General features: G+C 32.7%; 1 protein-coding gene across 2 annotated transcripts; it reads left to right on the plus strand.

The window, feature by feature from the left end:
* The first annotated feature begins 859 nt into the window (after positions 1–859).
* LOC128673346 (phosphatidylserine synthase-like) lies at positions 860–12,603 on the plus strand. Of its 2 annotated transcripts, XM_053751113.2 has the most exons (7): positions 861–1,234; positions 2,123–2,381; positions 3,367–3,677; positions 5,881–6,135; positions 6,457–6,679; positions 8,059–8,173; positions 10,547–12,603. In XM_053751113.2, the coding sequence occupies exons 1-6, from the start codon at positions 1,089–1,091 to the stop codon at positions 8,092–8,094; spliced, it is 1,230 nt and encodes a 409-aa protein (XP_053607088.1). In that variant the 5' UTR covers positions 861–1,088; the 3' UTR covers positions 8,095–8,173; positions 10,547–12,603. The 2 variants fall into 2 exon arrangements, with proteins under 2 accessions (XP_053607096.1, XP_053607088.1); XM_053751121.2 differs by lacking the exons at positions 8,059–8,173; positions 10,547–12,603 and having other exon boundaries at positions 860–1,234; positions 6,461–6,596.
* The last annotated feature ends 1,973 nt before the right edge of the window (positions 12,604–14,576 follow it).

Below are 14,576 nucleotides of genomic sequence, written 5' to 3' on the forward strand. Positions count from 1 at the left end.
TATTTTAAAAACAATGTTTATAAATCTGTGTAAAGCATGGATTTAGTGAGTACTTACTCCATGGAATTAACAGGTACTCCGTATATAACTGGATAGATTACTTCGTAATACCTGACAAACAATAATAAACTCAAAATTCAAGGTTCTAAAGACTATTTTAGAATAACATAGGAGACGAAAATTTCTTGAGACTGCTTGGTACGTTGTAGTATTGTGACATAGATATATTTCTTTTATAAATCTATGATTATGACCATAAATTTTGATTTCTAATCATATTGTAAGGAATCCATAGATTTAATAAGTACTTCGTAATGTAATCTAATAACAATATTTTTTTCATATCGCCATAAAATAAAGAATTACAAAAAATGAGCTGAAGTGACTACCGGAAAATTAAATAATAGCTCTGTGATATACAGTTAACATTTTCAACCTGAGGATTACGTGTGCGTTACTCCAGCTAGAAAGTATCTCAGTCCTACAGAAATATGAATAGAACCTAATATTAGGGCATTTTACGCAAAGCTCAGCGCAGATGGCGCTACTAGTACAACTAAGCTACACAAACATTGCCAATCAAGGCAAAAAGCGCAAATTTCATTTATCAGTTTATGACAATAGTTTACAAAATAATGCAGAACATAACCTAGATAATCCATTAAATCCTTCCTTTTTTCTTTAAACTTGCACCACGATTGCGTAGAATATATTTTTGGTCGTAAATCTGCACCAATTGAAAATTGGCGCTTTTTGCCTCCATTGGCAATGTTTGTGTACCATAGTTGTACCAGTAGCGCCATCTGCGCTGAGCTTTGCGTATTATGCTCTATTCCATGGGTATTTCCAGTCCATATTTTTCTTTGGTCATTGGAATTAACCGGTCTGACAAAGGGGCACTGTTTGAAAGAAGCTAAAATCGATGGAGGATTAAATTTTGTATGTACCTAGGTATTGTGTTAAATAAAGTAGCGTTGATCGCGAAATATTATACATGCATACAAAATATTGTGAATTTGAGGAAGATGTGTTCACCACAATTTCAATTTTAATATGTTAAAATAACAGATTTCCATGAAATTAGTAAAATGTTGCAAAAAGAATATGTGGATGCCTTTAGTTCAGTAAATGAACGGCCAGTTGATGATATTTCATTAGAATTCTTTTATAAACCACATACATTAACACTTTTCGCCGTTTCTATTGCTTCTGTTCTATATACAGCATTTGTAAGGTAAGATTTATGACATTTTGAATAATATATTATTGAAGTTTAAGGATCAAGAGTACTTGTTCTGCCGTGCTGAAATTTGGTATAGGAGGGAGTGAGAGTTCAGGAAGGTTGTATCAATCCCCTCACGAAAAAGTCTGATGAATGATATTATTTATTTAATAAAACAAAGACTGCTATGGGCAGTCAGTGCAGGAAGCCATACCCTATGCCAATAAACAATCTTAATGATTGTAAACACAACTGTGTTATGCAGATGCAAGGAGCCCATTGCCCAGGAGTCAACTCGAGAATGAGTGCTGCCAGAGGAAACTGGCCAGCTTGATTCTTATATATTGTGTATCTATTTTTTTAGCACACTAACATTTTTTTGTATACCTACTTTATGTGTAGGTAGGTACTACTCAATATTTATAATTACTTAAAAAAAAAGTATTTCAAAAAACTGTGACCAAAAACTATTTGAATAAGTATCTTTTGGCAGTTTTATAGCTCTTAAAAATACATACTATGCAATTTAAAATTTCTGAATAAATGCTTTGACTTTTATTCAGAAATTTTAAATTTAGCTTCGATTGCTGTATCATCTTCATTTCTGAAATTATAATATGTCCAGCTGTAAACATCCCCAGACTGACATGTTAATATTGTCTGTATTAAAGCATATACTCAGCAGTGGGCTTCCTGAGTCTAAAATGATGATTTGTCCAGCAGTGGACTTCTAGTACCTTCCTTGTGGCTTCCTGTGTCTGAAATGATAATATATTTAGTCACTGTCAAAACACCTTCCCCTCACAAAAGCCTATTTTAGTGTGATGGAAGAAGTACAGTTCTACCTCAGGTTTGACCATAGTAGTATGCATATTGATACCTATGTATTTATTTTTACAGAAACGAAAATAATGTACAGGCAAATATTTGGGCCGGCATATGCTGTGTGGTTTTCTTCTTTTTAATTATATCTGTACTTGCATTTCCAAATGGACCTTTTACCAGACCTCATCCTGCACTATGGAGAATTGTTTTTGGGATGTCTGTCTTATATCTACTTTCTTTAATATTTTTATTGTTTCAAAGTTATTCTACTGTATATGACATAATGTATTGGTATGATCCGAAATTACGAAGTTTTCACATCGATATGGATAAGGTAATTAAATATTTAACTGTCTAATTAGGTACTTACCTAAATCTTCTATGGTGGGGGACCGGTTTTCTTGTCCAAAGTTTGAAATTTACATATACCTCATGACTTTATATTATTTATATAGATGTGCGTTTGTTCCCGTTGAGTCCCCCTCAATTTAGGTACACCGTTACTAATCAACACTCAGTATTTCTAATGAGTAACACTGTTATGTATCGGAGGATCTGCCCTCTGTATTTTCGTTGCCTAACAATAATTAAGTAAAGGCTGATGGTTACATAAACATGAAAATCCTGTATTACATTATTACAAAACATACTAACCTTAGGTAGTTTCCCTTAAAGTTAGCGGGATCATACTAACTGCAGATTAGGAATAGATATAGATTTCCGATTAGTAGGTACCTAACAGTGTCTTACCTAAAAAAGCTAAGTGGTAAATTCTCAATACGTAACGTACAACGTAACGTATTAATAATGTTTTTCTCATTGAGTAGCAGTGTGAAAAATCATAACTCAACATGAAATTTAACGGGAACAAACGGCAAGACATTGCACAGTGTTTTCTGTGGCAGATTATGCATTTAGCTTTGCATGAGTAACAAATGCTACGGGCCCCGGTCATAAGTCTGCTGCCATTTTATTTTCATTATGTCAAGTCCTCTCACTCATGCTTCAGGCACACAATGCGTTGACCTTTTTTTTCGGATAACTGACAATACCTGTTTTGAAAATAAAAAAATAATTTTAAAAGTTCCATTGTTCCATTGTATAGGTGGACCTCACGTCTTAAATTTCTTATAATACTTTTTGCCATACACACGTTTTAATTTAATTGCTGTTGAATTATACTTAATACACTCGATATTAACCAAAGTTTAAGTTGTAGGTTTGATATCAATCCCATCAATTACCTAATCCTTACTACCTAATCCTTATTGGCTAGAATATTGCCTAATAGTTTTTATAAAACGTTGTTTTCTTTTCAGGAGTATGCAGTTAATTGCTCTGACATAAGTGTAGCTAGGATTTGGTCATATTTGGATGTATTTGCTTGGGGGCATTTCTTGGGTTGGACATTTAAAGCAATTTTATTTAGACATGCAGGTTTATTGTGGGCAATTTCTATCATGTGGGAAATAACAGAGATCGCATTTGCTCATCTGCTTCCTAATTTCTTGGAATGTTGGTGGGATTCTATTATTTTGGATGTACTAGTATGCAATGGCTTTGGTATTTGGTGTGGTCTTAAAATATGTAAAGCTCTAGAAATGAGAGAATATAAATGGGTCAGCATAAGGTAATTTCTTATTTACTTAGTACCTACTTACTTCTTAAATATCAGATCAATAAATTGAAAATACTAATCAAATCTACTTACTCTTATAAACGTACGTGACTTCGCAAAGAACCCTATTTTCTATGTCGTGGCCCAGGCATATCACGAATTCACGATGACGCATATAATATAATTAAGAGGAGAAGGAAATAAGGTACCTCTCCCGGAAAAAACTATTGTTCCCGCGGGATTTGCTAAAAACCTGTATTAGTCCAAGAGGCAGAGCCCAAAAAAGTCTCTGAATTTATTAAGCCTTGTTTTTTTTCAGGTGATTGTAATTATAATTTACAGTAAAATGACCTGGTCAAACAAGCGCCCATCAGAACAGGTGTCTCAGGTGCGCGTTCAAACATGTCGTAACCACCGACATACTAAAATCAATTTATTAAGGCTGAAACTTTATACATTTTCTTTTTTTATATATAAATAAAAGTTACTATGGTCAGTCAACATAATATCGGAACATAGCTGGTCAGTCAGCGCCAACGTACGTAGTGAGAGTTATGAACGTGCAATTCGTTTATTACGCGTGAAACTTTTTAGCAAGTACTACTGACTATATTATTAATAAATAAAATGGTCAGTCAACCATTGTTTAGAACAACGCCCGTCAGTCAGTGAAAAAAGGAACGAAATTTTTTCGCTTTCTATGGGTGGTACACGCGGCAGCTCGTCTTTTATTTATAATTTACATAAAAAAATAATAAAATTATCACTTAAAATTATCACTTAAAGTATAATTGCCGACTAACAACTAGAACATTGGATGGCATAGAAGGGGAAATCTCGCGCATGTGAGGACGGTGCGGGGTTCAAATTTCGACTTACGGAAGAGACTTTGAATAAGTGCAAGGCGATTTTGAAAATTAGAAAGAAGAAAAGAAGAAGTATAATTTAACTTACGAAAGTGTAAATTTTCCGTTAAATCCGAGGCAAATTGAGTGCTATCATTTAGCTTGCTACAGGAAGTTTACAGCTTTAAGGAAGAAATAAACGAATTGCACGTTCATAACTCTCGCTACGTACATTGGCGCTGACTGACCAGCTATGTCCCGATATTATGTTGACTATAGTAACTTTTATTTATATATAAAAAAAAGAAAGTTTATAAAGTTTCAGCCTTAATAAATTGATTTTAGTATGTCGGTGGTTACGACATGTTTGAACGCGCACCTGAGACACCTGTTCTGATGGGCGCTTGACTGACCAGGTCATTTTACTGTAAATTATAATTACAATCACCTGAAAAAAAACCAGGCTTAATAAATTCAGAGACTTTTTTGGGCTCTGCCTCTCCGTCTATATTCTATTATAGGTGGCGCTAAATGCTAATAAAATAAACATTGTAATAAAAACACTAGATGGCGCGGTGTGTATTTTAAAAGCGCTATGGATATTTCTAACTATCCCAATTCCATTATAATACGACGAAAAAATTACTCCCGAGTAAAACACTGGTTATATTATAAAGTGTAACTTTGTAAAGAACTTAAGTTTTGTGCACGTGACTTTTCTTTTACGATTTACAATACCTACTGCAGAGGTTCTCAAACTTTTTGAAGTTAGGTAAAACCTTTTCTTTAAAACATTTCTATGACAATATTGTACTTTACAATACTTTTACGTAATTTTATACTTTACACCACGAATCTTTTGATAATTTAATCCCTTATTTGTATTTTTAATGTTTTGTAAATGTCGTCTTATCCTATAATTGGCATGTTTGTATACGTATGTTTAAATACAATTAACTATATTTATTTTAAATGTGATAATTAAAATAATAATCATCAAATCCGAGTAGTTAAATGGGCATTTTTGAAAATGCCACTTCCTCCATTGACTATAAAAAAATGTTTGGGCCAAGGGTAATTATTATGTCATTTATTTTTTAAATTAGTGAACAAGTAGAGCATCGACAAATGATGTTAGAACTGCTTCGTGTCCCTGTATGTATATAGTTCAAATGTGGATTAATTGTTTAATACCTACTTGCTAACTTTGATAGTCATTAACTTCTTATGAAAATTAAGATGTTCCAAATATAACCACCGTTAAATTTACCGAAAATAATATGAGTAAAGCAAGCGATGTCATAGACATACAGGTATTCACATTATAAAATTGTATGTAATGATTTTATGTGTATGTTTTTCATTTACAGGGACATTTCTTCAACGTCCGGAAAAATAAAACGAGCGATACTTCAGTTTACACCGGTTCAGTGGACCCCAGTCCGATGGCTTGATCCAACATGTACATATATGAGATTTTTTGCACTTGCTCAGTTGGTTGTATTTTGGCAAATATCAGAACTGAATACATTTTTCTTGAAACATATATTTGAAATGCCTCCGTCTCATCCTTTAGTCATTGCTCGTCTTTGTCTAGTCGGCGTGATAGTTGCACCATCTGTCAGGTATGTTTCCTCTACTTATATTTTTAGATACAATTACTACAATTAACAAAAATAAGTTAGGTACCTACCCCCGTTGTTCATTAAAAAGGTAAAGCTACAAAATTTGTTTTGTCACTATAGCACTTTGTAACATTTGCTAGAAAGAGAGAAAACATACCTTAGCTTATTTTTTTTATGAATCATTAAGGAATCGGTAAGTCTAAATCGACATTAGTATTCAAATAATACTAAGAAACCACGTAGCCGGAGCGTATTAAATTTTGTAATATTGATCAATAGAAGAAAAAATACTATAAGTCTCTAAAATTATATTTTTTTCAGGCAGTATTATATTTATGTGACAGATCCCAAATGCAAGAGGGTTGGTACCCAGTGTTGGGTTTATGGTGCCATAATGGTTACAGAATCAATGCTATGTATAAAAAATAGAAAAGAGTTATTTGAACAAACTCAAGTATGGAATGTTATGGTTTGGCTTATAATTCAAATGTTGGTGTCAATAGGATGTGTGTATGGAGTTGTACTCTACCATAGATATTTTGAAGTAAGTACTACTTATTTGTTTTATTTTTAATAAAAACAGAAACCTTTTCCATGGGTATTTTGGTTATCTTAAAAACAAAGGATTAAAGATGTTGAGTATTGAAAATTAAAGTTGGTAGAGAAGTTTTTGTCTTATACTTATTCATATCTAAATATAGAGTGCATACGACTTTCGACCTTCGTTCGACTCGATTGGTGTTAATGGAGTTTAAAAATATTAAAACCTAAAAATTCAATTGGCGTATCCTACATACCTTTTAAATTTCATCAAAATCGGACCAACGGTTCGAAAGTTATCATACAAAAAATGTATTTTTGTCCCAAGTCGAATTGTAGACCTCGCTCGCTTCGCTCGCTAGGTCAAAAAAGTACTGGCAATATTTAAAAAATCAGTAACAAAATTCGTTGCGTAGTTTTAAAGATCTAAGCATACATATGGACAGACAGCGGGAAGCGCCTTTTTTATGTAGCGGTGATAGTACCATAAGCGCGGCCGCCCACATTAGGTTTCTGAATAAGAAATCCAAATTCGGAAACCTTAATGCTCGTCTTCATACAAAATGTTCACAAAGCCTTTTACAGAACGAAAAATACCTAACACCAGGTTTGGGAACTTTCCCCAAGTCAGAACGGAACTGTATCTAATGACGCACACACCGGAAATTCCTGTCCGCATTCAAAATATATTTGTCAATTTCTAAATCATATACTAATTTTCTTTGGAAATAAAAGAATTATTTTTTTATATTAGAAATAAATGTATAACAAAAGGTTGTTAAAGACCAAAAATGCACTTAAGATTGAATGTGATATAAAGACGCAAAGTAAAAACTGACAAATGTCGATTAAACGATTTTAGGAAATCACTGGTGAACCACATATTTCCGTTAGGTAAAATATAGTTAGTGGCCGCACTTCTGTTTGGTTATGATTCTGAATACATAAAGCCATACGTGTGCGGCCAGTGTCAAGAAATTAAAGTGAAAACGTCATCACTTCAGGAAACCGATTCGAAAACCGTACATTTACGGCCGCGCTAAATCTTCTATATGTAGCTACTACAACGTGCGTTTGGTGAAAATTTATGTACCTACCTCAAAAATTTTAGCACATAAATATTTTTAAAATACACTGTCGGTATAGCCGTTATCAAATAAAAGTACGTGTTCGAATTTTAAATATACATAGTTAAGTATAATTGTATAAAAAGAATTATATATATATATATATATATATATATATATATATATATATATATATATATAATATTATATATATATATATATATATATATATATATATATATATATATATATATATATATATATAATATTGTATTGAAATAGTATTAAATTAAATATTATACATTTTTGATTTCAGTCACTCAGTTCGGGAAGTCCCAAAAAATGCGACTAAAGTATATTATCCACTATACCTCTGCTCAAGCTCATACGTAAAGCCACTTCGCTAGACTAGTACTAGCGAGGACATAATGGTAAGTAGTTGTATTTAACCTAACAGAGAAAATATTTGCAATTTCTTTAGGCGCGCTCACACATGAGCATTATCGAAATCGATGAGTGAAATTGGTAGAATGTTAGGATTTACACAAAAATATTCAAACAATTTTATTGATTTCGATACATAATGCCTGCCCATGTTGTTTTTTACCATAAATTTTAGCATTCTCTACAGTACTGTTTTCTTATAACCTCTGTCGCGTCTAAGACCGCCATAAATTTAATGCCAAGAGCAAGTTAGACTTACAAAAGGTTACGTAGCTTCATATATTTAGTTACCAAGCGTATAATACACGCATAACAATATTTTTTGTTGCTACGGAACTCTTCGTAACCTAATCCGACTTGCGCTTGGCCGATTTATTATTGAGAGTTATTTAAAAACATTTTCAAATTGAGAAAACCCTTATATTTTATCTAAAACGTCATATTTTATTGTCGAATTTTCTTGTGAAAAATTCTTTTTACAGACTTTTTATTATTTTAGAAGCAAATATTTCAATAATTTAAAAACTGTTAAGAAACCTTCACATCATTTTTGAAGACCTATCCACAAGGGTATTTTGTCTAAAAAATTTTTGCCATCCCATGTCATCAGTTACATGTGTCACCCTTAATAGTGTCACCCAAACTTTCTACTTGGGGCAAAAATACATTTTTTGTATGTTTGTTTGTTTGTTTGTTTGTTTGTTTGTTTGTTTGTTTGTTTGTTTGTTTGTTTGTTTGTTTGTTTGTTTGTTTGTTTGTTTGTTTGTTTGTTTGTTTGTTTGTTTGTTTGTTTGTTTGTTTGTTTGTTTGTTTGTTTGTTTGTTTGTTTGTTTGTTTTTGTTTGTTTGTTTGTTTGTTTGTTTGTTTGTTTGTTTGTGTCTTTGTTTGTTTGTAACGCGATAACTTTCCGATTTGGATGAAATTTAAAAGGTATGTAGGATCTGCGAATGGAATTTTTAAGTTCGTGGGGCAACAAAATCGGTTAAGCCGTTTTGAAATATTCACAATTTTGTAAAAAAAATATTGTGTTCGCGAGGTGAGTTTGTATGTTTGAGGTGGGTAATCGCCGAAGCTACCAAACCGATTTCAACAATTCTTTCACCATTAAAAAGCTACATTATCGGATATTGCTATAGGCTATATTATTTTGAAATAAATTAGTTTTAATGAACACTTATAAAGTAATCCGAAAAAAAGCGCTACCGAAAATCTTAACATGACCCTACTGTTGATTATACATGCATATAATGTACTACAAAAATATAGGTTTTTAGTAGATCCATAAAAAAATCCGCGCCACTATACATCTATCTTTTATAATTATGTGACTATAAGGCATTGTCTATGTAAATGTAAAAAGATAATGTAAATTTTGACAATTATTACTACACAAGCATGTTAATCCTTATGATTAAAAGTTATTTCATCATCAAGATAATTTCATGAAAATAAATTTTGTCCTTTACAGCACATACATTGGATGAATATTCAACAATATATAGGTAGGTACCTATATATTGTTGAATACGGCACGCGCTGCCGTCAAACCAAAAGACTAACTTGGACTTAACTTTGACTAACTCGAAAATGGTGTTTTGAGATATTTGACATTATATTATATGTAAAAAAAATGTATTCGCGAGGTCTACGTTCGCGGCGAACAACTAGTATAACAGATTATGGTTTTACCCCAGCGAAGCCGGGGCAGACCGCTAGTATTTACCTCAGTACTGAGGGCGAAGTGGAAGATTGCATTTCACTTCTCACTATCGAATCGATTCGAAGTGAGGCTCATTGTCGTTGCGTCACAAAGGCGCACTGTGATTGGTTAGCTGCGTCTCACTTCGAATCGATTGGATATTGAGATGTAAATAGCAAAGTCGCACTACGCACACTGTACCTACAGACAGTACAGTACAGAGCTAAATTCTTCATGAATTTATCATGAAGAGTTTAGCTCTATGATTTTGTTGCCCCACGAACTTAAAAATTCCATTGGCAGATAAATATATATAAATAAAAACAAATCACAGACACAGATCCTACATACCTTTTAAATTTTAGCAAAATCGGACCAACGGTTCGAAAGTTAGTTACAAACATACGTACATATAGGTACTTAAATACAAAAAATGTATTTTTGCTCCAAGTAGAATGTAAGGGCTATTTCTATCTTACTGCGACATATGCCTTTAATCCAGGGTCTTTAGCGGTCAGTGAACATGTTTACGTTACACCTATGAAATGTGTTACACGTATTATGTTTTTGATTTAATTCATTGAGAAGAAAATAATGTTTTATAACTTTATATTAGGTTTATTTTAGTAAATTCACTCATGCATTTGTATTATTGTTACAGATTGACAAAAACAAGCATTAGCTAACAATTTTTGTCAAGTCCTCCATCGAACCCACTTTCTAGGAAAATTGTAATTTTCCTAAAAATTGTTTACGTTTATAATTATTGTTCGTAGTCAATTTATGGAACAAAATAGGTACCTATATAATTTATATTACGTATTTATGTTTGTGTTTTTAAATATAGTAGTTATTTAAAAATAAATACCTATAATTATTTATAAACTAACTACAAATATACGTGATTTTGAATTTTAGTTTTAAACCTCTCCACGTATTACCATTGGGAGATAAGGTTAAAAATGAGCGAAGCCGGGGCAGGCCACTAATTTGTTTATAAATCCAATAATAGAATTACACTGAGAAGTGAAAAATACATTGACAAAAAAAAAATAATTGGAGAAAATGTACCTACTTTATAGGTACAGTCAACAGCACATCAAGTTAGCCTGCATCACAGACCTTAGATACATTTTAGTATGAAAACGCAATCGCTAAATTTTGGTGGGGTGCGGGGGAAGGTAGTTTAGCTCTCATTGGAGGGTCAAAAATACGTCAATTTTTTTTTATTTTTGACAATTTACTAGTGTTGGGCAACACAAAGAATTCTAAGGCTCAAATCGAGAATTTCTAAGGCCAGGCACACATGTCCCACATTAGTGAGAGAAAAAAATCTTTTCTCGAACAGAGTACGGGAGGTCTCGGGAAATATATCTCTGTATGACTAACAATACAATATTGCAACAGAAAAATAATATAAAGAAAAGACAATATATTATTTATTTCATCTTTATTACTATAGTAAATATTGTTGAGATAAATGATATGACAATTTGTTTTGTTTAGACATTCTCAAAAAGGATTGACGTTAGGCCGTCGCCGGTCTTAAAAAAATAATCAAATCTTCAAAATTTAAGGGTTTATTATTTATAAAAAAGTATTGCCTACTTCGAGTTCAAATTATGTTTTGTCCCTATAGCACTTTACAATATTTGACATTGCCAGAAAGAGACAAAAGATTTTAACTAAAAGTAGGCAGTCTTTATTGATGAATACTTTTTCGTATTTAACCAGTTTCGTCTACGTTTCACTATGACTACGAGTAAATCTTTTCACGTCCTTTTTTAATAACCGCAGTCTTTAGGGAAAACCATGGCTCATACTTTATGTCATTGACTATCAGACTGACCAAATCCTACAAGTATCGCAAACTTCGGTGTAAAAGTACTCTATAAAAATCAGCTACCTCAACAAAACCAAATTTCTTTAAAAAAATGCCTACCCGTTTGAACGTGAAGACGTAAAGAATAACATACATAGTCACAAGCAAACAAGTCTTCCTCAATAGGCTATTATCCAAGGTCAAGGAATTAAAAACAAATTATTAACATAAGGCGTTGCACACTAGCGCCATCATAATCGATTAATATCAGTTCATCGATCGATTATCGTATCTTACGTGTCCCTTCACTACCTTACACGTTCCAAGGCAGAGCGAGATAATTATATGTTTGTGCCATATTGATTTAGATGCGAAAGAAAGCTAGATATATTTTGTTCTTATATTATTGTTTATAAAATGACATGGTTCGGAAAATTATCAAATTAAATTATAATAAAAAAAATAATGATTTGTTGGTGATTTGTGATTCCATCTTTTGTTAGACTGGACGTATGGTGAAATGGTGTGGAGCTACACTTTCCACACCATTTCACCATACGGCGTCATTGTTTTGATATTGTTTTTATTTACGAGCAAACTGGCACAGCCTTCGCTTCGATGCTCGTCGGCGGTATAACCAAAGAAAAGGGCCTAGGCCCGATCTTATATAGTGTCACGACATAAGTTTGGCGAATGGATATGCCGGTGATGCGCGGTCTTAAGGTTAAATGGTCTGTGGCCTGCATGAACCTCCATGGTGCGCGCGGTAATAGCGACGAGTTTGCAATGGATTTGTGTCGGTTGATGTGCTGTTGATTGTACATAAAATATTATCTGCGTTAGAAAAAATATATAATGGTGTGTAACATAAACGTGTAATAAATATTTATTTGCAATACTGTTGTATAATTTTCCATTCCGCTTTTTACAAGTATAGGCACCTAACACGTTCCATCACACAGGCACGTCTAACGGCATCAGTCAGCCCCATGGATTTAGTAAGTAGGTACGTTGTACAAAGTACCTACTAATATTATATACTATAATAATATATTACGCAAAGCTCAGCGCAGATGGTACAAAAACATAGCAAATGGAGGAAAAAAGCGCCAATTTTTAATACTGTTGCAGATTTATGACCAAAAATACCTTCTACGCAATCGTGGTGCGAGTTTTTAAAGGAAAAATTAAGGATTTAGTGGGTTATCCTAAAAATAACACTATTTTAGGTTATGTTCTGCACTATTTGGTCAACTGTCATAAACTGATATAAACTTTATTTTGACTGAAGATCTTACCTGTATAAAGTCCATATTTTAATAAATCTTCACGTGTGAAGTGTTCCGAGCTTCTTTTCGATCATTTACTGGCTCGAAAATTTTACACCGTGCGTATCCCATAGATCTTATGGAAAACAATTTTTCCCAATATATCGGCACCCGAATATGCTACATTGGTATATATTTTCACAAATGAATGTTTACATAATGAAAGGATTAATAATATACTCTAAAATAAACGTTTTAATCTGAACTGCTGTACTCTGGCGGGATAAATGTGCAATTTACACCCTATTCCATGGTCAGCCCTTAGCAAGCTTAAAGAATAGATCATAAATGGAGAGGCCCTTGTCAACGTAAACGAATTTTACTTATATATTTATCAAGCATTTTGGTACAGAACGTTAAATATATGTTTTTCTCTATTTTGAAAGCTTTTATTTAACTTGCAATGTATGTATGTTTGTTTTTTCCGGTGGAATCTTGCTACTCAATTTTGAAGCAGATATCTTCAACCGATTGAGCTGAAATTTTGTATACACGTTTAGTTTGGATGACAATATACGATAAGCTGTGTGACGTCATTCTAAATCCAATATGGCGGAATAGTTATTTTTAATGCATTTCTTCAATATGAATATCAAATGAAAGAGCTTGTTGAGAGTAACTCAAAAAATAATGTGACGTTATTCTAAATCCAATGTGGCGGAACACCCAAGATGGCAGAATATATGACCATAAAAGCTTGTCGCGAGGTCTGTGTAAGTACCTTTATGTATTTTACTCAATGAAATAGGTACTTACTAGTTTATTTGCACAAGTAAACCTCGCGAAAATTGTAATTTGCGACATATTTACGCGAAAATCGCGTGCGTTACTTCAGCTAGAAAGTATCTCGTACAGAAATATGAATAGAACCAACGTTACCCCAGCAAAAATCTCTGTATTTCCATAACCTGAACACGCACAAATTATATTTTCGCTTCTACACACATAAGCTACCTGACCATGAACAATATTTCTCTCTCCGATTATTTGTTAAAAATTTTATTGCTAGAACAAAGTTACGCTAAAATTATGATTTCTGCTGAAATCATTTTTTCCATAAAAAAAAACTACGACAGGCACAAATGTTTTATGCCGGTATACATAGCTGATTAGGCACTAATTATAGGTTCTATTAATATTTCTGTAGGAGATACTTTCTAGCAGGAGTAAAGCACACCGAAAATCTACTTGAAATTACGTGGTAGTGTGAAAAAAACCTAGAGCAATATGCCTAAGTGTTCTATAGTGATGTGTGGTGCAAGCCAAAACATAAACCGACCTCGAATGACGCTTCATAGGTTAGTTAGTTGTTTTCTTTCAAAAAGCGATTGAAATCATTCCAATCAAAAACTAAACAAAAACAAAAATTTATTTATAAGTGTTAATATTTGGTTATATTTTTGTGGCACAGACGATATTTTCATAAATTTCATGTCGTCATTTGTTTACATTCCGCAATAGTGATGTGCTCAATCAAAATAAAGTTTAAAATTTTACCCATCTCTTATTATAATGAATAAAAATATATGAATTAAACTGTT

Source organism: Plodia interpunctella, chromosome 1 (assembly GCF_027563975.2).
Source record: "Plodia interpunctella isolate USDA-ARS_2022_Savannah chromosome 1, ilPloInte3.2, whole genome shotgun sequence".
Lineage (NCBI taxonomy): Eukaryota > Metazoa > Arthropoda > Insecta > Lepidoptera > Pyralidae > Plodia > Plodia interpunctella.